The 18,711-nt window shown below is 41.0% G+C and overlaps 1 protein-coding gene across 8 annotated transcripts in view; it reads right to left on the bottom strand.

Moving 5' to 3' along the window:
- Nucleotides 1-4,689: 4,689 nt before the first annotated feature.
- The window catches only part of Dlg1 (discs large MAGUK scaffold protein 1), a 191,448-nt gene continuing 177,426 nt past the window's right edge, over nt 4,690-18,711 (bottom strand). For all 8 annotated transcript variants that reach the window (XM_050159729.1, XM_050159731.1, XM_050159733.1 and 5 more), the window contains 3 exons: nt 18,106-18,215; nt 9,784-9,875; nt 4,690-6,380 (listed from right to left, as the gene is read on the bottom strand). In XM_050159729.1, the coding sequence (XP_050015686.1) occupies nt 6,274-6,380; nt 9,784-9,875; nt 18,106-18,215 (309 nt within the window). In that variant the 3' untranslated portion in view covers nt 4,690-6,273. The remainder of the gene's footprint in view (nt 6,381-9,783; nt 9,876-18,105; nt 18,216-18,711) is intronic.

Below are 18,711 nucleotides of genomic sequence, written 5' to 3'. Positions count from 1 at the left end.
TCCTCCCACTTCTATCCAGGTCCAGGAAGGTGAGCATCCAAACAGGCTAGGCTCCCACAAAGCCAGTTCATGTATTAGGATCAAAACCTAGTGCCATTGTCCTTGGCTTCTCATCAGCCTTCATTGTCCGCCATGTTCAGATTTCATCCCATGCTTATTCAGTCCCAGTCCCGCTGGCCTTGGTGAGCTCCCAATAGATCAGTTCCACTGTCACAGTGGGTGGGTGCACCCCTCGTGGTCCTGACTTCCTTGCTCATGTTCTCCCTCCTTCTGCTCCTCATTTGGATCTTAAGAGTTCAGTCCGGTGCTCCAATATGGGTCTCTGTCTCTATCTCGATCCATCGCCAGATGAAGGTTCTATGGTGATATGCAAGATATTCATCAGTATGGCTATAGGATAGGGTCATTTCAGGTTCCCTCTCCTCAGTTGCTCAAGGTACTATCTGGAGCCATCTCCCTGGACATCTGTGAGCCCCTCTAGAGCCAAGTCTCTTGCCAACCCTAAGATGGCTCCCTTAATTAGGATATATATTTCTCTGTTCCCGTGTCCACCCTTCCTTCATCCCAACCATCCCATTCCCCCAAGCTCCCCCCATTCTCCCCTTCTCACGTTTCTTACCCCATTTCCCCTTAGCCCCATGCCACCTCACCCCCAAGTTCCCAGGTTTTGCCCTGCCATCTTGTCTACTTCCCATAGCCAGGTGGATGACTATATGTTTTTCTTTGGGTTCACCTTCTTATTTAGCTTCTCTAGGATCACAAATTATATGCTCAATGTCCTGTGTGTGTTTTTTTTTTAATATTGGGTGACTTAGAGTTTTATAGCCTGACTTTTTATCCCCTGCTGCTTTTCCCACCCTCCTCCCAATCTGCAGAAGCTATGCCAACAGGTATATTTCAGTCAGTTAGAATGCCAGAGCCGGGGGGCACAGGGATGTGGGGGTTCCAAACTTACACTCAGATTCCTTACCCTAGGTACTTGGGACAAGAGCTTTAAGGGGAGAGAGGCACCAAATTACAATGTGAAATGAGTATGAGGCTGTGGAGTTCAGAAGGCAAAGGCTGTCTTTGGGAAACTTCCTGTAAGAGAACTTAGCTTCAGCTATGAAGAAGAGCATGGTTTTGCTGGGGAGGTGATGCTGAGAGGTAGACATCTGCATGACGGCCAGGACATGTTCAGCAGAGTACTCATTAAAGGCATGGCCAGGGAGGAAAGAGTGGTGGTTGACTCAGTTCACACATACTCCATTCTAGGAGCACACAGACAAGTGGATTAGTGTGGGCTGGGGACCGATGGAGGCTACTGAGCACAGGCACAGTCCAAGCTGCACTTGAGTCCCCTGGGAGTAGCTGGACCAGCCAGGGCATGGTCTGTGAACCCAATGATTGAAGGGGCCATTACAACAACTGCTTGGGAGCCGAGGAGAGACCTGGATTAGAGTGAGGTCAGGAAGTATGACGTTTGGGAAGAATTAAAGTATTTGGTGACTGAAAAGTTGGGACATGTCAAAAGCACCAGTGTTGAAGTTTAGGTGTCTGAAAGAACATCCTTGGATAAAGCCGCTGTTAGCCACAGGGAGAGAAGAGCTGAGCTAGTACTTACAGGTAAAGCGGACCTGAACCAAGCACTAAATGTTCAGAGAAATGGAGCTATTCTCAGAAAACTGTCTCATCTTAAATATCACCAGGGAAGTAGGTATTTTTGATTAAACGACTCACAAGATTTAGAAAATCTTTTAGTAGAGAATCACACTGTGGGACATATGGAGCGTTCATGAGCGCTGCTGTAGCTGCTCCATCTGGGAGGTGAGGGAGTCTAATTTTAGATGCGCTGAAGACAGATTAGATCACTCATCTTCCCTAGAGAAAGTTCCCATTGTGCACTCATTAGCAACTTTCCGGGTGCGACTGTGCCATGTGCTGACTTCCATGTATTTTTTTTTTACATTAAGAAATGAGTGCACATTAATTGTACAAGGCAATAGGTTTGTGATATTTTTGTTCATACTCCATATAGTTTTTTTTAAAAAAATTCATCCATCAGTACAAACTCTTCAAGCCTATCACTAACGGCTCACTGTTTGAGAAGAGTGTGTGTATGCGCAAATGTGTGTGCTGTATCAAGATTCCTAAGGGTTAGTTCAGAGCCAACCTAAGGGATAAAACCAAACCAAAATGTCCCTGAGCCAGCTGAGACCATGCGCCATCTGAAAATGGTACTTTCAGGTTAGTATTCAGAGCCAGCGGATGAAAGGGTCCTCAAATCACAGTCACAGTTCCATAAATCATGCAGTAGAATATTTAAAATTCTTGGGGTTACTATGTAAATAAGCCACGTGTGGAGGCCCAAAGATGTGAGCCTATTTCCACGCTGACCAAAGGTCAGAGAGTTAAAACTTATTGTCAAGAGGTGTGGCTAACAGTCAGACCTTGTATTTCAGGAATAGAGAAGTTGATTTATTTCTACCCAAACAAAAGTCTAAGGATCCTACTATGGGTCCAGTTCCCTTAGGGAGATGACAATGGATTATCCCAGTGAGTGGGTTGTCTACAGAATGTTTTGTTCTAGCAACAGAATGTTTAACTATGGTTGTACCCCGCGACCTTCAATTGGATGTTCATTTCCTTGTATCGTATTAATGCAGTTTTTGTCTTACTCCTTCCTACCTTTTGGGGTCAAGGGTATTTAAAGCAATTGGAAAAATAAATGCGGGCCAATTTCAGTACTCACTGGAATTCCCTCCCAATACAATCCTGTATGTTTCTCCGTTTTATTATTCTCTTTCACATCTTCATATTCCTTACTAATATTTTCCAAATCCACACGCCTCTACCCTGGCAAGAGGTGCTTTTGTCGAGGTTGGTGCCCAACAACCAGGCAACTAATTGTTATAAAAAACAAGCCATAACCATTTGGAGTTTAAAAAAACCAGGTTTTCTGAAAATGACTATGAACAACAAAAACCAGACTTCTGTCTTTCCATGGTTTCTTAGTGGGATGGCTTGTTTTTGTTCCTCTAACCACAGCCATCCTTTGGAACCCTGTGGATACCAAGACAGGTCTCTGAACTAGGTGCTTGAAGTGAAGCAGATGGTCTGAGTATTTGGGAAGCTGTGTATGAGTTATATACAAACAGTATCATTCTCTTGGGACTTGGGCATCCAGATTTTCCTGTACTGTGATCAATCCTCTCCTCAGACACTAACACAGGAGACAGGGAAAGGAAACGACTGACTCTCACAGTTGTATTTAAAGTGCTTCCATTTCACGACAGCCAAGGTGTCACTTTTTTTTTTTTTCGAGACAGGGTTTCTCTGTGGCTTTGGAGCCTGTCCTGGAACTAGCTCTTGTAGCCCAGGCTGGTCTCAAACTCACAGAGATCCGCCTGCCTCTGCCTCCCGAGTGTTGGGATTAAAGGCGTGTGCCACCACCGCCTGGCTCACTTCTTTTTATAATACAATCTTTTAAGATGATTTATTTTTATGTGCATTGCTGTTTTGACTGCATGTGTCTGTGTGAGGGCGTCAAATCCCCTGGAACTGGAGTTACAGACAGGTGTTGAAACTACCTGGCAGAATGAGAAGGAAACAGAACGCACAACAAACCCATTTAGAAGTTTATTAGGGGTGCACAGGGGAAGTCAGTGTGGCGAGAGGGAGAGGGATGACCTGCCCAGCGCATGTGCACAGGGGTTGACAGCACTATGCCATACTCAGATGAGGGACTCAGGCATGCGCATAATGGCTTAGCTGAGTCATTCGTGGATGATGTAACCATGAATGTGTGGGGGTCACACGACCTTTCATCCCCGGGGCCATTAGACACTCCTGCCTGAGGGCAGGACATGCATGGCCCAAGAACCCAGAAGTGTTAGCCTTATTGTGGCTGACATCCTAACAGTTGCGAGCTGCTATTTGGGTGCTGGCTCCAGATTTGCCAGTGTTCTTAACTACTGCGTCATCTCTCCAGCCCCCACTGTGTGACTGTGAAGGGCATACGTATACACTGAATTGGAATTCTTCCAACGTGCCATGTATTTTTTCCAGCACATACACATGCGCGTGCGTCTGAGAGCATGAACATGTGTGGAAACACCTGTGGTCGTGGAGGTCAGTGGCTGATGTTGGCAATTTCCCTCCAACACCCAAGGCAGGGTCTCAGGTGAACCCAGAGCTAGCCACGTGATCGAGGGATCTCATTCCAGCCCTCATTCCTTTCTGGTTCCTTCCCCAGTACTGTTTGATGATCACTACTGTTGGTTTACAGAAATGAGGAAATTAGTGGGAAACTACCTCATGGGTACTTGCTCCCCAAGGTCTTAGTAGTATCAAGCTACCCGACTATCAATTCTGCCCAGCAGACATCTGGAAAGAAACAAATACAATATTTAGAGCATGAACGGCGGTCCTTTAGGATGTCTTCCTGCTCTTCAGTGTGTGACCACTGGCTGCACACTTCACAATGGCTTATCCTGGGATCTCGCTTGCTGTAAGGTGGTTTTTGGAGCTCTCAACATCTTCCACTTTTCTTCCCGAGTGTTTATGTTTGGCAATGATCTACTGTGTCCAGCATAAGAGCTACACACATTGCCTCCTTTCTTTAAACTTGTTATGTAATATGGTGAATCAATCTGATAGAATGCCAGGTTATTAAAAAAACCCTCCAAAATTCAAGACACATTTGACATATGGATTTTACAATAAAGTTTATTAGCTGTTCTCCTCTTTCTCATAAATGGAATGGATAATGTTGGTAATTCTTTACAAACCAGTACTTATTTAAGAAATTTTAACGAAGTTGCCCAAAACCACATATTGAATAAACAATTCCAAAGAGCAATGGGAAGCCAAATGATATTAATGATGGACTAGAGAAAGTGATTCTGAAGGTATTCGGCCTCTCACTAAAGGTGAAGAAGTTTGCTGTAAAGACCTGTGCAATTCTAGTAGTGCAGCTACGCAAGAGGAAGGCCTGGGGGAGTCTCAAAATGGAGTTTGTTTTTCTATTAATGAAACGAGAACAAAAAGAGGGGGCGGGGGACCAAAATCAAACTCCACAATTAGAACACAACACTGACAGAAAGCCTAGGAGCACTCTGGAACTTCTGTAGGAAAGAGGAGAACACGCTCACACGTCTACTTGCAATCTAGTTTTCTAGAGGTTTTTCCTCACCACCACCAGACACTTGCTTTCAGTTCACATGATTAAGGAAGATAAGTCTCATCAATTAATATTTAATTTAAAAACCAAACAAAAAGTTAGAAGTAGGTGGCAAAAGAAAAATATATTTTAAATATATATATATGTTTGTGTGTGCAACTATGTAAAGAAAATAATTCCCATAGTTACAGAGTTTAGTTAAAGAAAGTTTTATATATATTTATATATATTTTATTATAACAAAATAGGCAGTTATTGTGGGTAAAATAGTCATTAAAATCTGCCCCCCACCCTAAGCATACATTAAAATTTCAGGCTATGAACTGGACACCTTCCCACTGTCATGATTACTACATTTCCACAGACACTTTCTTGTCCGCAGTTCTGTCTGTGAAACTTCTCACCTTCTGTGTAAAGGTGAGCCCCCTTCACCTCAACAGAGCGATAAACAGAGTGTGTGGACAGTGCTTGAGAGGCACTGGGACCGGTGCTGCACGGGCTGATGAAAACCACTCAGACACGGTTACTCCTAGAAAGTGCACTAGGGGAGGGCTCATAAAGACGTCTCATGAATATTATGAATTAACTCAGACATTAATTTTGAAGTAAAACCCCTATTTTTCTTATTTGTCTTTAATGAAATAATTACTTTAATACCAGAAGTCAATTGAGGAATGAACTTGAGAGCTAATACACCGGCCAAACCATGCTATTAAAGTTAAGCGTGCATTGTTGCTCAAGGTCCACTGAGTCACTGATTAGAACCATCTTTCATTTGTACTCAAATTGGAAAAGAATGTATATAAAGCTTTTCTGAAAATTTCTTAAAGTTAACTTTCCCTTAAACATTAAGGAATTTTACAATTTTGCATCTCCCCAAACCCTTGACAGCTGGTCAGGCCATTCATCTTCAGTTCTGGAAAATGGCCAGAAACCAATAGTAGTAACACAGAATAATACAGATGACGCAACATGAAGGAGACACTGGATGTCAAAAACGGGCAAACTGCCGACATGAGGGTCTGAGTCAGCGTAAAAGGAGCAGTGAAGACAGACTCCAGGGCAGGGCAGAGAAGTGAGACCATGGAAGAAAGAAACAGAAAAGCCAGTCTTCATAATTTTTCTTTTGCTGGGACCCAAATGTAAGGACCAGACTGTTCTTCTATGACCTGCTTCACTTGGTTGTAAATGTCCTCCAGCGTGTCTCCCTGGACAATAGCTGCAATGACAAAAGCCACAAGTGCCCATTACTCTTTGCCATCAGTAAGTATTATTGGTGATATAGGAGAAGGCAAGCTTTGGAAGCAGTTCAACACATGGATGTCCTTGGCAACAACTGGTCATTTAGCTGACTTTACAGGCGTACAACACACACACACACAATGACCAAATATGAGACACAGCCATTCTCTCTTTACCTTTTGCCTGGAGTTTACTTTGTTCCTCATCTGAGCTTGCATTAGCTTACTCACTCATCCATCTGAGGGTGCTAGAGACTGAGCCTGGGGCCTCGCACAGGCTGACCATGGGCTGCCTCTCTGTTATGTCCTTCAGCCATTAGTTTTATCATTTTAATACAAAGTGTTTGTTTCCTCAACTTTTGTGGGAACTACAGAGAGCGAGCACAGCTAGTTATCTGGTGAGGGCAGTGTAGGGTGTTAGGAAAAGGTGGCTGGCTATGGGTTGTGCGCTCTGCTGAAGTGTGAAATGGGCTAGTACTGAGGGTAGGTGGACTGATACATACAAGCTAGAGCCTTAGTAGTTAGAATCTATTAAAATCAATGTTAGAAAATGTGTAATAAAAAATGGCAACAAAGGCATCTGTCATGGTGCATGTCTGAAATTTAATGCCTTGAAAGGCAGAGGCAGGAGAGTATAAATTCTAGATCAGCAGGGGCTACACAACTAAATCCTGTCTCAAAAATCACAGTTACAACAACAAAAATGGTAGCAATTACTAAGAACTAGTTATTTGGATATTTAGAGCCTCTACTCTGTAAGGATCAAAGGTTAGCTAATAAAACTAAAAAGACTTAGCATGGTACTTGGCAGGTGGCTTACAGAGATGACCCAGCACTCAGGAGGTCCAAGCAGGTGCACCAAGTGTAAGTGGGTGTAAGGGAACCACATGTGTTTAGTTTCCTATGGCCTGAGACACCTGGAATAAAATGCCAAACGGAGATGTGAAGTCAAACTGTCTGGCTGGTGATGAGGTTAAGAACACCATCATGAGGAACATCTATCTATGTGCCAAAGAAGAGCTTCTATGTAGCTAAGAATGTTTGAGTAATCAAAAGCTAAGCTTTAAAATGTTTGAGTATCAGTTCTGTGATAAAAGCTCCCATTCTGAGCTACATGGAGGTATTACTTAATATCTGCGAAGACACACACATTTGGCAAACATCAGTTTCATCTTGCCTGGCTCAAGTGCTTCCCAGGGCAGGGTCACAGTGGCAAGCAGTGAAGAACAGCTACCTTGGGAAACACACATACACTTTGCTTACTGGGTAAGTCGGGGCTCTCCCTGGGTTGGAAAAGCAAGAAGTCAAGGCCACAGATACCTCATTCACTGAAACCACATCACTAGTCCAGAACAGTCCAGAATGACAGCCCAAGCATTGCATGGCGCAGAAGATCAGGTTACTTCTTTGATGTGCCCGCCCCAACCTCATAACTCACATCTAAGGATATTCCACAAGAGGCTTTCACTCATAAAGAATGTCAAGGTTATGACTAATAGATAAAGGCTAATGGATGGTTCTAGATAAACGAAGACCAATTATGTGTGGTAGCTCAATGCAATATGTGCTCCTGGATTGAACCCTGAATTTTTTTTTTTGTCATTTTACTCTAACAACTGCTAATATCTCGGGGAAGTCTGTATTAAAAGGTGAGATTATCAATGCTAAATTTCCTGGGTTTGATTATCAGCATCTCACTATAGAGGGACATAAGAAAACATTCAAATGTCTTTCTCTTTTTGAAATACTGACATATTTAGAAGTAAAGGACATCTATTTGTAACAAACTCAGATGTTTTAGAGATAAAATGTAACATTTGGAAAATATGAGTAAAGGGCACGAGCCGTTCTTATGCTAATATTCTTAAGGTTTCTAAGTCTAAAATTAAAGAAAAAAAAGACCCTTTTCCCTTTAACACATGGTTTATATCAGAGCACTTACTGGAATTCATATAATCACTCGTTTAAATGAGGTCAGGTGAGGTCGTGTGTGTCCCAGCTACTCAGGTAGCAAATGTAGACTGGTCACTTGAGTCTAGGAGTTCAGGGCCACCTTGGGCAGCTCAGCTAACCCTATCTTTTCTAGCCAAGTCTAAGCTGTTATTACAGTGGTGGGCTAGTTGCTGCCAGAGTTGGGTGGTTCATGCAGTCCCCTCTAGTCCTCTAGTAGCCTGTGTGTTTGTTGCCCTTCTGTAGGTCATATAGTACATGAAGACACTCACAAATTGCAATCCCTTTCATCTTGAAATTCTCAGTCCTCCCAACTGTCAGCAAAAAAAAATCTTGCTTATACCAAGTCTACAGTATACTGTTATACTAGCAGAAAACACACTAAGACAGACAATTCACCAATCTCACTTCTGGGTATATATCCAAATGAAATATCAAAATACATCAAAGAAACATCTGCAATTCTTTGTTAACCTCAATATTACAATATACAAAAGAATGAAAACCAGCTAAATGTTTGTCAACAATAAAACTATGGGGCATTTAAATAATATAATGAGAATATTATTCAGTCATAAAAGAAGGAATCCTTTCCTTTTTGACAACCTGAATGAATAATATACAAGACATTAAGCTGAATTAAATTAACTAGACACACAAAAATACAATCTACATGGCCTCATTTACCTGTGGAATCTTCTATGAATCTGAATTCATAGAAGCAGGGAGTACAGTGATGGTTCCCAGACTGGGGGTGGGGGGTGTAGAATAAGAAAATGCTGATCAAAGGATATGAACTTTTGTTTTCAGGAGGAAATGTGGTGGTATAGTCACAGTTCAATGACAGTGCTGGCCTAGCTATGCAAGGTCACAGTACTGGGAAGAACCAAGACCCTAAAAAGACAATTTCTGTGTACTAATGTAGAACATGGTGACTACAGTAACAAAAGCAAATCTCAATCGGACACACACACACAATCAACCAACACACATACAACCATACACACACCCACACACCAGGAACTATGGTGACATATGTACTACCATGATTACAGTAATCAACTCACAAAGTATGCAATGTTACACTTTATACCCTGAATACCCCTGAATCTGGAAACTCTATTTCAGTAAGCCTGGGGAGAATGATCAAAATTTACAAAGGGTAAGAGAGAAGGTAGAGGCTTCAAAAAGCAGTGAAATGAAATCTGCTTTCCTCTGGTCAACTGTGAATTACTGCTGTGCACAAAACCATAGGAACACTACACTACATTTTAAGGTTCCCCATTACCAGCAAGGCGAACTTTTGAGTTTCCCACAGGACAAACCCACAGATCTTAGAGTTTACTTTGAAAATGACAGGACTAGTTACTACTAGTAGATGAGGATACAGCAAGATTTTCTCAAAAGGGCACTGTCACACATGGTTCCAACCTGTGAAATGTTCAGTGAACTCCTGTTCCAATTTCATGGCTCTTTCAAATGTTTTTCTGGCTTGTTCTTCTGTTAGACGCTTATTCATTTCCCTATGCAAATAAATTTAGAAACTGGTGATTACCACATTGTAATACTCTGAAAAAAAGATGAGCGAAGACATAAAAGGCATAAAATAACGGGAAGTTTAACTCTGCACAAAGGCTAACCATCACTAAGAGCAGACTGTGCCTAGTCCTGCTGTCTGACACGCAGTGAGAAGAGAGCCACAGCACTTTCTACACTAGGTCAGCAGCCAGTGCACGCCGCTGACAACTCTCACTGTGCACTTCATGTGAAAACGTAACTCAGACTGTAAATGAGCACATTAGACAGCACTATAAGAAAACAGAGTCTGAGGAAACACTGTCAAAGGACCTAGTGGAATCAGCAGACAAAAAAGAAGGAAGACTATGCAGTAAAAGTTTAAGCACCTGTCATGAGTAAACCTTATTTAGAACTTGGCTACAGGAAAAGACTGAAAACAGATGTAAGTAAATCTGATTGTATTAAAAATATTAGTTAAATGCCATATTTACAGTGGAGATGCTTTTAATTCAGCAATTACTTTCAAATACATGAAATGATACATATGAAATTTATCTCAAAGTAATCTGAGGGTGTGTGGACAGAAGCAGTGAGCCGACTGCAAGCCCGAGGTCCTCCTGCAGCAGGATGATGAGCGCACAGGGATTTGCTTCCTCTTGGAAGCTTTTGCTGTCTCACCATTATGCAGGATATTCTGTGTGGCTACAGCAGTGTTCTTCCATCTTCAGGATTCCCTGAACACTTCTTGTAGGGTACGTATAATGGTGATGAACTTCCGCTTCTGCTTACCTGAGAACATCTTAATTTTCCCAATTAAAAGCAATTTTATTATTCTGTGTCATGGTACATGGGTACACATCATGGTATCCTTGTGAGGTGAGGACAACTCTGTGGTGACATCTCTCTCATCTTCACGTGTACAGCAGGATTATGCAGGGAGCTAGCCCTTTCCCTCATTCCTGCTGGGTGTAGTATTCTTGATTGACAGCTTTTATTTCTTCAGTGTTTATTATTATTGTTGTTGTTGTGTTTTTTTTTTTTTTTTTTTTTGAGACAAGGTTTCTCTGGAGCTTTGGAGCCTGTCCTGGAACTAGCTCTGTAGACCAGGCTGGCCTCGAGATCTGCCTGCCTCTGCCTCCTGAGTGCTGGGATTAAAGCTGTGCACCACCACCGCCCAGCTTCTTCAGTGTTTTTGATACACTGACCCACTGCCTTCTGACTTCCAAAGGTTTTGACAAGCATTCTGCTGATAACTTACTGAAAAATCTCCTGGCTGGGGTATCATTCCTCAGGCTGTGTGCAGCACTGCTTTTCCACAGCCAGCTGTGGTGTGCCTCTCAGGGCACTCCATTCCTTATGCTTGGGCTTTACTCAACACTTTGGATATTTATGACTTTTAAATACAATCTGGGAATTTTCTTCAAATAATCTCTTTGTTCCCTGCTCCCATTTTGGAATTCATAATGCACGTTGGTCTCTTTGATGGCAGCTCCCAGTTCCTTGAAGCTCTGTTAACTTTTCTCTAATGTTTGTTTTCCTTTTTGTTCCTCAGACTTGGTAATTTCCATTGTTCTAATCTTTAAGTTTGATGAGTCTTCTGCCTGCCCAAATTTGTCTCAATCTCTTGAGGAGTTTTACTCTAGTAACTGTTTTTCTCCCAGAACTTAAAAAAAAAATTATTTTCAGTTATGTATCTTTGTGTTGCTGTATGGGTCCATACATGAGTCCAGTGTCTATGAAGGCCAGAAGAGGACATTGGACCCATAGAGCTGGAGGTACAGGCTGTTGGATTGCCCAAGGTGAGAACTGGGAACCCAAGTTGGATCCTCTCCAAGAGTAGTACGTGCTCTTAAGGGGCGAGCAATTGCTAGCCCCCCAGAATGTCAAGTTCTCTCTTACTGATATTTCCAATTTGCTCAGATAGTTTTCTTGACTTTGATCTTGTCTTTTGTGCACCGCTAAGGCATTATAAATATCATATAACATGGAGCAGAAAGGATACTATGGGGATGAAGAGGGAGACAACAAATGCCAACACAGCTGAGTATGAGCACTGAATGATATATATGGATAAAAATGTTATATGGAAACCCACTGCTTTTTATTTAAAAACCATTTATTATAATAAGTCATTTTATAGTCTATATTGACATTTGGTCTGTCTCAAGAAATTTATTGTTTTCTTTGAATGTAGCATTATTTGCTATTTCTTTCTTTACATTTAAAACATTTAATTAATTAATTTATTATGTATATAGTGTTCTGCCTATATGTATGCCTGCATGCCAGAGGGTACCAGATCTCACTACAGATGGTTGTGAGCCACCATGATGTTGCTGCGATTTGAACTCAAGACCTCTAGAAGAGCATAGTGCTCTTGACTGCTGAGTCATCTCTACAGCCCCAAATTTTTATATTTTCTGTTCAAGCTTTATATTTGACTATTATGATTCAGTAACACTAGAGACTAATTTTTGTTGTTCTATTTAAAATTTAATTATTTACTGTTGCAGAGTGCTTCTGTACTGAGGCAGCCTGATAAAAACTAAAGATTTTTCTCAGGTATTTTCTGAGACTTTCCATGATCATTTACAATATATCTCTAAATTATGCCCATACATGTGACTACTTTCAAATGTCCTGGGCTGGCTACCAAAATAAAACAAGATAAAGTCAAGGGGGTAGGGGGCAGGTCTGTTGAGAGTCACTGGGGCTTTAAGTCTTCAAAAATTACTTTAAAACAGGGGGTGGCTGACTACACTTCTAAGTAAGAAAGAGCAACCATTTAGCATGGCAGTTCCTCGCCCACAGGAGACAGGGTCTTTGTTGTATCCTTTGCTCTTAGAAATTGCATGCAGATTGATGAAGAAAAAAAAATGCATGCGTGGCTGCTTGCTAAGGGCTAAAAATAAAGTACTGGGGCGCTGACACCACGCTGAGCTGACACCATTAACCCTTTATACCAACTCCAGGAAGCTGTAAGGCTTCAAAAGATTTCAAAGTCCCAAAATAGGTCGAAGAGATAGATCCTGCTAATGGAACCACTGTATATGTGAGGGTGATGGATTACTGTTGTAATCTATCATTATTTGGAGATCCTCTTTGGCAACAAGTCTATCCCATTTACCCTGCCATCCCCACCCCTGGGCTTTGTTTACGCTGGGCAAGTGCTCTGCTCTAAATCTTTAGTGCCCTGATGGAATTTTCAGTATTAAACCAGTCTACAGTCTAGGAATAAACTCTGGTTATTCTACTTTATTAGGTGTAAGACCACGTAAGATTTTCTTTTTGTCCTCTTCGTAACATTTTTTTGAAGTGTAACTTTAAAAACATGGAAGTATGATATCTTAAATGTACAGCATGACAAATGGTCACAAACCTGTGCAGAGTACTCAGGTCCAGTGCAGAGCATCCCCAGTGCTCTGAAGGTCAAGGACATCATCCTCAAACCTAAGTGTTAGTTGGTTTCTGCAAGTGATGATTAAACCTGAATTTCAGAGTGTGCAAACTTTTAAATTGAGATCTTTTATTAAAATTGCAAGATTCTCCTATGCATTTGTACATAGTTGGAGACCGCTTGTGCTTATTTTCACAAAATGTTTCATCATAAAAATGTTGTATCTGATGAATTCGGCTGCTTGTAGTCATTTAGGTAGTTTCTAGATGTTGGCTATTTAAACAGTACTTCTGCTGGCAAGCAAGTATTTTTGGCTAATACAAGTGTGCTACGAGTTGCAACATTATACAGTAATTGTTCAGCCATTTGTTCACAAGCAACTTATCAGAATCAAGGGATCTGATAAAGGCTAAACCAAAAAGCAAGTTTTTTTTTTTTTTTTTTGGCATTATTGCTTCGTGAATAAAGTGGCTGTCCTTTGCTGTAAATTCTTTTGCTGTAGCTGACTCCTTTTCTGGTTGCATATTTGGGAATTAATCCCCCCAGCTACATGTGAAAAGTTTCATACTGCCAGGCCTTCTTCCCTCTCTCCTAGATAAGCGCAAAGACCTGCCTTCCTGCCATTATCTTTATCAGCAGGCATTTGGTCATTCCATTTAAGATATTCACAGATCTCCAAGGACATAGAATTACTGCCTGCCCAAGCTGTTGCTCTGGTTTTAATCCACTTAAAAGATTAACCCCTTATGCTCACTTTCACCTCTGTTTACTGATGATTTTAATTCAGGAAATTTATGCTTTGTGTTTTACAATCAAGGACAGCAGAAGGGATAATTAACTGTAATCCAGAGAAAGACACACAACACCCACAATCAGAACGGCTGTTAACAGCACACCCTGGAACTGGTAATTTAGAGGCCTGGGTCCCTTTTTTGTTTTGACTGCTTAGAGCAAAATGCCAGGCCTAGGCCTGTAGAAACTGCAGTGTCTAGTGTATGTGCTATTAGATGCAGAAGCCACTAGCTTCCCCCTGACCATTTGTGTAGGTTGGTTGGTTACCTGACTCTATGCATGCTGGGAGAAAAGAAGTGGCACCCTGATTTAAATAATTCATACCTTATTAATAATTTTATTGAAAATAAACCTTTGGTTCTTTCTAACCACCTAAAAACAGCATAGGATACTAATCTTTCCCTTTAGAATCCCCAGATGGTTTAATTTCTTTCTTAACTAGAGTTCACTTTAACGTGCATGGATGTGTGTGTGTATGAAACTCTTATCAGATTTTTTATGGAGCAAAAGAATTATGGCCCTGGAACCTGCTAGGGCTGGGGAATTGCTGGTTTTACAGATATATATGACTGGGAACGTTTATAACAGGCAGAACAAGAAAGAACAAGGTAGAACAAAAGAGAACAAGAACGAAAAAAGAAAGAGAAGACTAAATAAACATGGACAGATAGAACCTGTTGGGAGTAGATTTCTTACCCTTCAGATTTCTAGCCACTTTAGCTTATCCTAAAAGTCTTAAACACTGGAACTTTAAGGATCTTGCAGAACCATCATTTCTATTGTATATATCTAGGAATGAGAGCTCTAGGCTAATCATAAATTCTGCATATGGCAACTTTTGAAGGTACTGTAAATTTATCAGTGTAGATTCACCAAGCGACCTTTAGAGACTGTGAGGTGTTTTCACATTCTCCATATCTGCCAAAAGAGGTGTGTTGTCTTTTTCCATTTTTGCTATTCTGATGTGTAGGTGGTAACTTGACACGGCTTTCACTTGTTTAAAGCCACTGCATGTTTAATGTGTGCCGACTGCTTGAAGTTCTTTCTGTGCCCTGTCCAAGGCCTGGTTTCCTTTTTTTTTCTTTTTTAAATTGATTTTTTATTGAGTTCTACATTTTTCTCTGCTCCCCTCCCTGTCCTTCCCTCCCCCTCAAGGTCCCCATGCTCCCTATTTACTCAGGAGATCTTGTCTTTTTCTACTTTCTACTTCCCATGTAGAGTAGATCTATGTAAGTCTCTCTTAGTGTCTGCATTGTTGTCTAGGTTCTCTGGGATTGTGGTTTGTAGGCTGGTTTTCTTTGCTTTATGTTTAAAACGACCTATGAGTGAGTACATGTGATAATTGTCTTTCTGTGTCTGGGCTACCTCACTCAAAACAATGTTTTCTAGCTCAATCCATTTTCCTGCAAAATTCATGGTGTCATTATTTTTTCTGCTGTGCAATACTCCATTGTGTAAATGTACCACATTTTCCTTATCTATTCTTTGGTCGAGGGGTATTTAGGTTGTTTCCAGGTTCTGGCTATGACAAACAATGCTGCTATGAACATAGCTGAGCACATGTCCTTGTGGCACGACTGAGCATCCTTTGGATAGATACCCAAAAGTGGTATTGCTGGGTCTTGAGGAAGGTTGTTTCCTAATTTTCTGAGAAATCTCCACACTGACATCCCAAGGGGTTGTACCAGCTTGCATTCCGACCAGCAATGCAGAAGTGTTCCTTTTCCTCACAACCTCTCCAGCATAAGTTGTCATCAGTGTTTTTGATCTTGGCCATTCTTACAGGTCTAAGATGGAATCTCAGAGTTGTTTTGATTTGCATTTCTCTGATGACTAAGGATGATGAATATTCCTTAAGTGTCTTTCAGTCATTTTAGATTCCTCTGTTGAGAGTTCTCTGTTTAGGTCTGTATTCCATTTTTTTTTTTAAACTGGATTATTTGTTCTTTTGATGACTAATTTGAGTTTTTTGTATATTTTGGAGATCAGACCTCTGTCTGATGTGGGGTTAGTGAAAATCTTTTCCCATTCTGTAGGCTGTTTTGTCTTGTTGACCGTGTCCTTTGCTTTACAGCTTTTCAGTTTCAGGAGGTCCCATTTATTAATTGTTTCTCTCAGTGTCTGTGCTGCTGGGGTTATATTTAGGAAGTGGTCTCCTATGCCAATGTGTTCAAGTGTAGTTACCACTTTCTCTTTATAAGGTTGGCTGGCTTTATGTTGAGGTCTTTGATCCATTTGGACTTGAGTTTTGTGCATGGTGATAGATATGGGTCTATTTTCATTCTTCTATATTTTGATATTCAGTTATGCCAGCACCATTTGTTAAATATGCTTTCTCTTTTCCATTTGTTATTTTTTGCTTCTTTGTCAAAAATCAGGTGTTCGAAGGTGTGTAGATTAATATCTGGGTCTTCTATTCAGTTCCATTGGTCCTCCTGTCTGTTCTTATGCCAATACCAGGCTGTTTTCAGTACTATAGCTCTGTAGTAGAATTTGAGGTCAGGGATTGTGATGCCTCCAGAAGTTCTTTTATTGTACAGGATTGTTTTGGCTATCCTGGGCCCCCTGTGTTGAACTGTAATGACTGCTGATGCACACTGATGCCCTCTTTTCACTCTCGAGTGAGCGCTGGAATGCTCGACCTTATTTCTGACCCTCTTCATGTGTACTGGATTTTCAAAGAACATCTTCCCATCCATCTTCTCGGTGTTATATGCTGACTTCCTATTTCATTAATTTTTCTTCTGCCTTTTTTGAATTTAATGGTTGACTTCCAACTTCTCTCCTTGCTTATGTTTTCTGAAACAGTCTTTCTCACTCTGTAGCCCAAGCAGACCTTGGATTTTCAGCAGCGCCCCCCTCAACTGCCCCCAGCTCCTCAGTCCTGAGATCAGGTGTTTGCCAACACGCCTGATGTTTGATTTCATCTACTAGAGCACTTATAGGCCGTGTAATCTCCTTTACCAAAGATATGACATTAAGTATATCACCTGTTATATGTAGTTCAAAACATTTTTTATTAATTTCCAGATTAATTTTGATGTGGGCAGAAGATATTTGTTTTCAATCATTTGAAAATTATACCCCAGCCAACAGTTTGGTAACTGTCATGTGTGTTTGAAATCAATGTATATCTTGCATATGTTGAGTATAGTATTTAGTAAGTATCATTGCTGAGTACACTGTTTTATAAATATTTATGTTCAATTATACTATTTTTTGTTCTCCTTGTTTTCATTTGAGCTTTCGTTTTTTACTTAATTCCACATATACATGAAAATACATTTATATATGTATGTATAGAAATATGTGTGTCCCTGTGAGTGGGTCAGGGATCAACTTGGAGGAGTCCTCCCTTTTGCTATGTGGGTCCTGGAAACTGAACTCAGGTTGTTGTCAGGCTTGGAGGAGCCTCTCAAATCTTCTTCTGTCAGCAGTGTGCCTGTTCTAATGGGAGCTCACCAAATCCAGCTGGACCGGGACTGAATTAGCATGCAATTAAATGGGACTCTCTGAATGTGGCTGAAAATGGGGGCTGACTGAGAAGCCATTGATAAAGGCACTGGGACTTGTTTCTACTGCATGTACTGGCTTTTTGGGACCCTAGTCTATTTGGATGCAAAGCTTCCTAGGCCTGGATGTGGGGGGGGGGTGTAGAGGGGGGGCTTGGACTTGCCACAGGGCAGGATTCTCTGCCCTCTCTTAAGGAGGGAGGAGGAGGAGTGGGAGCGGGAGGGGAATGGGAGGAGGGAAGTGTAAATTTTTGAATGGAAAAAAAAAATCTGTCAGTTAAGGAGCCACCATCCTTTATCATTTTAATGGCTAGTACACAACTGTACTGCCCATTTAATAATATGAATGACGATGATAAGAAATGATGGCTAGCATGATACAACGCTCATGTACTCTCCCAACACCCTCTAGGATGGATAGAAATACTACTTTTTCCACTTTCCATGCAGAGAATGAGATGCAAGGAGGACAAGTAAGTACCTCAAGGCTGACTGATCTGCACTTAAATGGAGCACTGTAAGCATGATACTTACATGATATTTTCCATGGATTTGGGTTTAATAAAAATAGATATTGGGTAAAGTTGTGCAATTTGCAATCTCTTTATGGCATTTCCAGACACATCAAGGATACAATGCTTGCCCTAAAACAGAGACAATAAAGAAGTAAATTAAAGTAAAGTAAACCAAATCTTTTCAATTATACCAAAGGTGTCCCTCCACAAGTTACAATCTGAATTATGGTTCATAGATCCTTTTTACTTCAAGCAAAAATGTCATTTATTAGAAAATTTTAGAAGGGAAATTAAATGAAGAAAATAGTGATTATGAAGTTACTTCTCCATTCTCAAAGCCACTTAAAAAATTAAAATACAGTTCTCATATTTCTGGTTTTTTATAAAACAATATTGCTCAATGGGTAGAGAGATGGCTCAGCAGTTAACAGTGTAAATTATTCTTGCAGAGGATTTGAGGTTAGCTCATGGCACCTATGTTGGGCAGTTTATAGCCACTGGTCAAACTACAGCTTCAGGGAATCCAAAACCCTCTTCTGACCCCAATGGAAACCTGTATGTACTCATGTACACACACACACACACACACACACACACACACACACACACACACGCACACTAATAT

The sequence above is a fragment of the Alexandromys fortis genome, unplaced genomic scaffold (genome assembly GCF_014885135.2).
Source record: "Alexandromys fortis isolate MF-2015 unplaced genomic scaffold, M_Fortis_MF-2015_v1.1 scaffold_119, whole genome shotgun sequence".
Lineage (NCBI taxonomy): Eukaryota > Metazoa > Chordata > Mammalia > Rodentia > Cricetidae > Alexandromys > Alexandromys fortis.
This window is presented reverse-complemented; position numbering and strand designations above follow the sequence as displayed.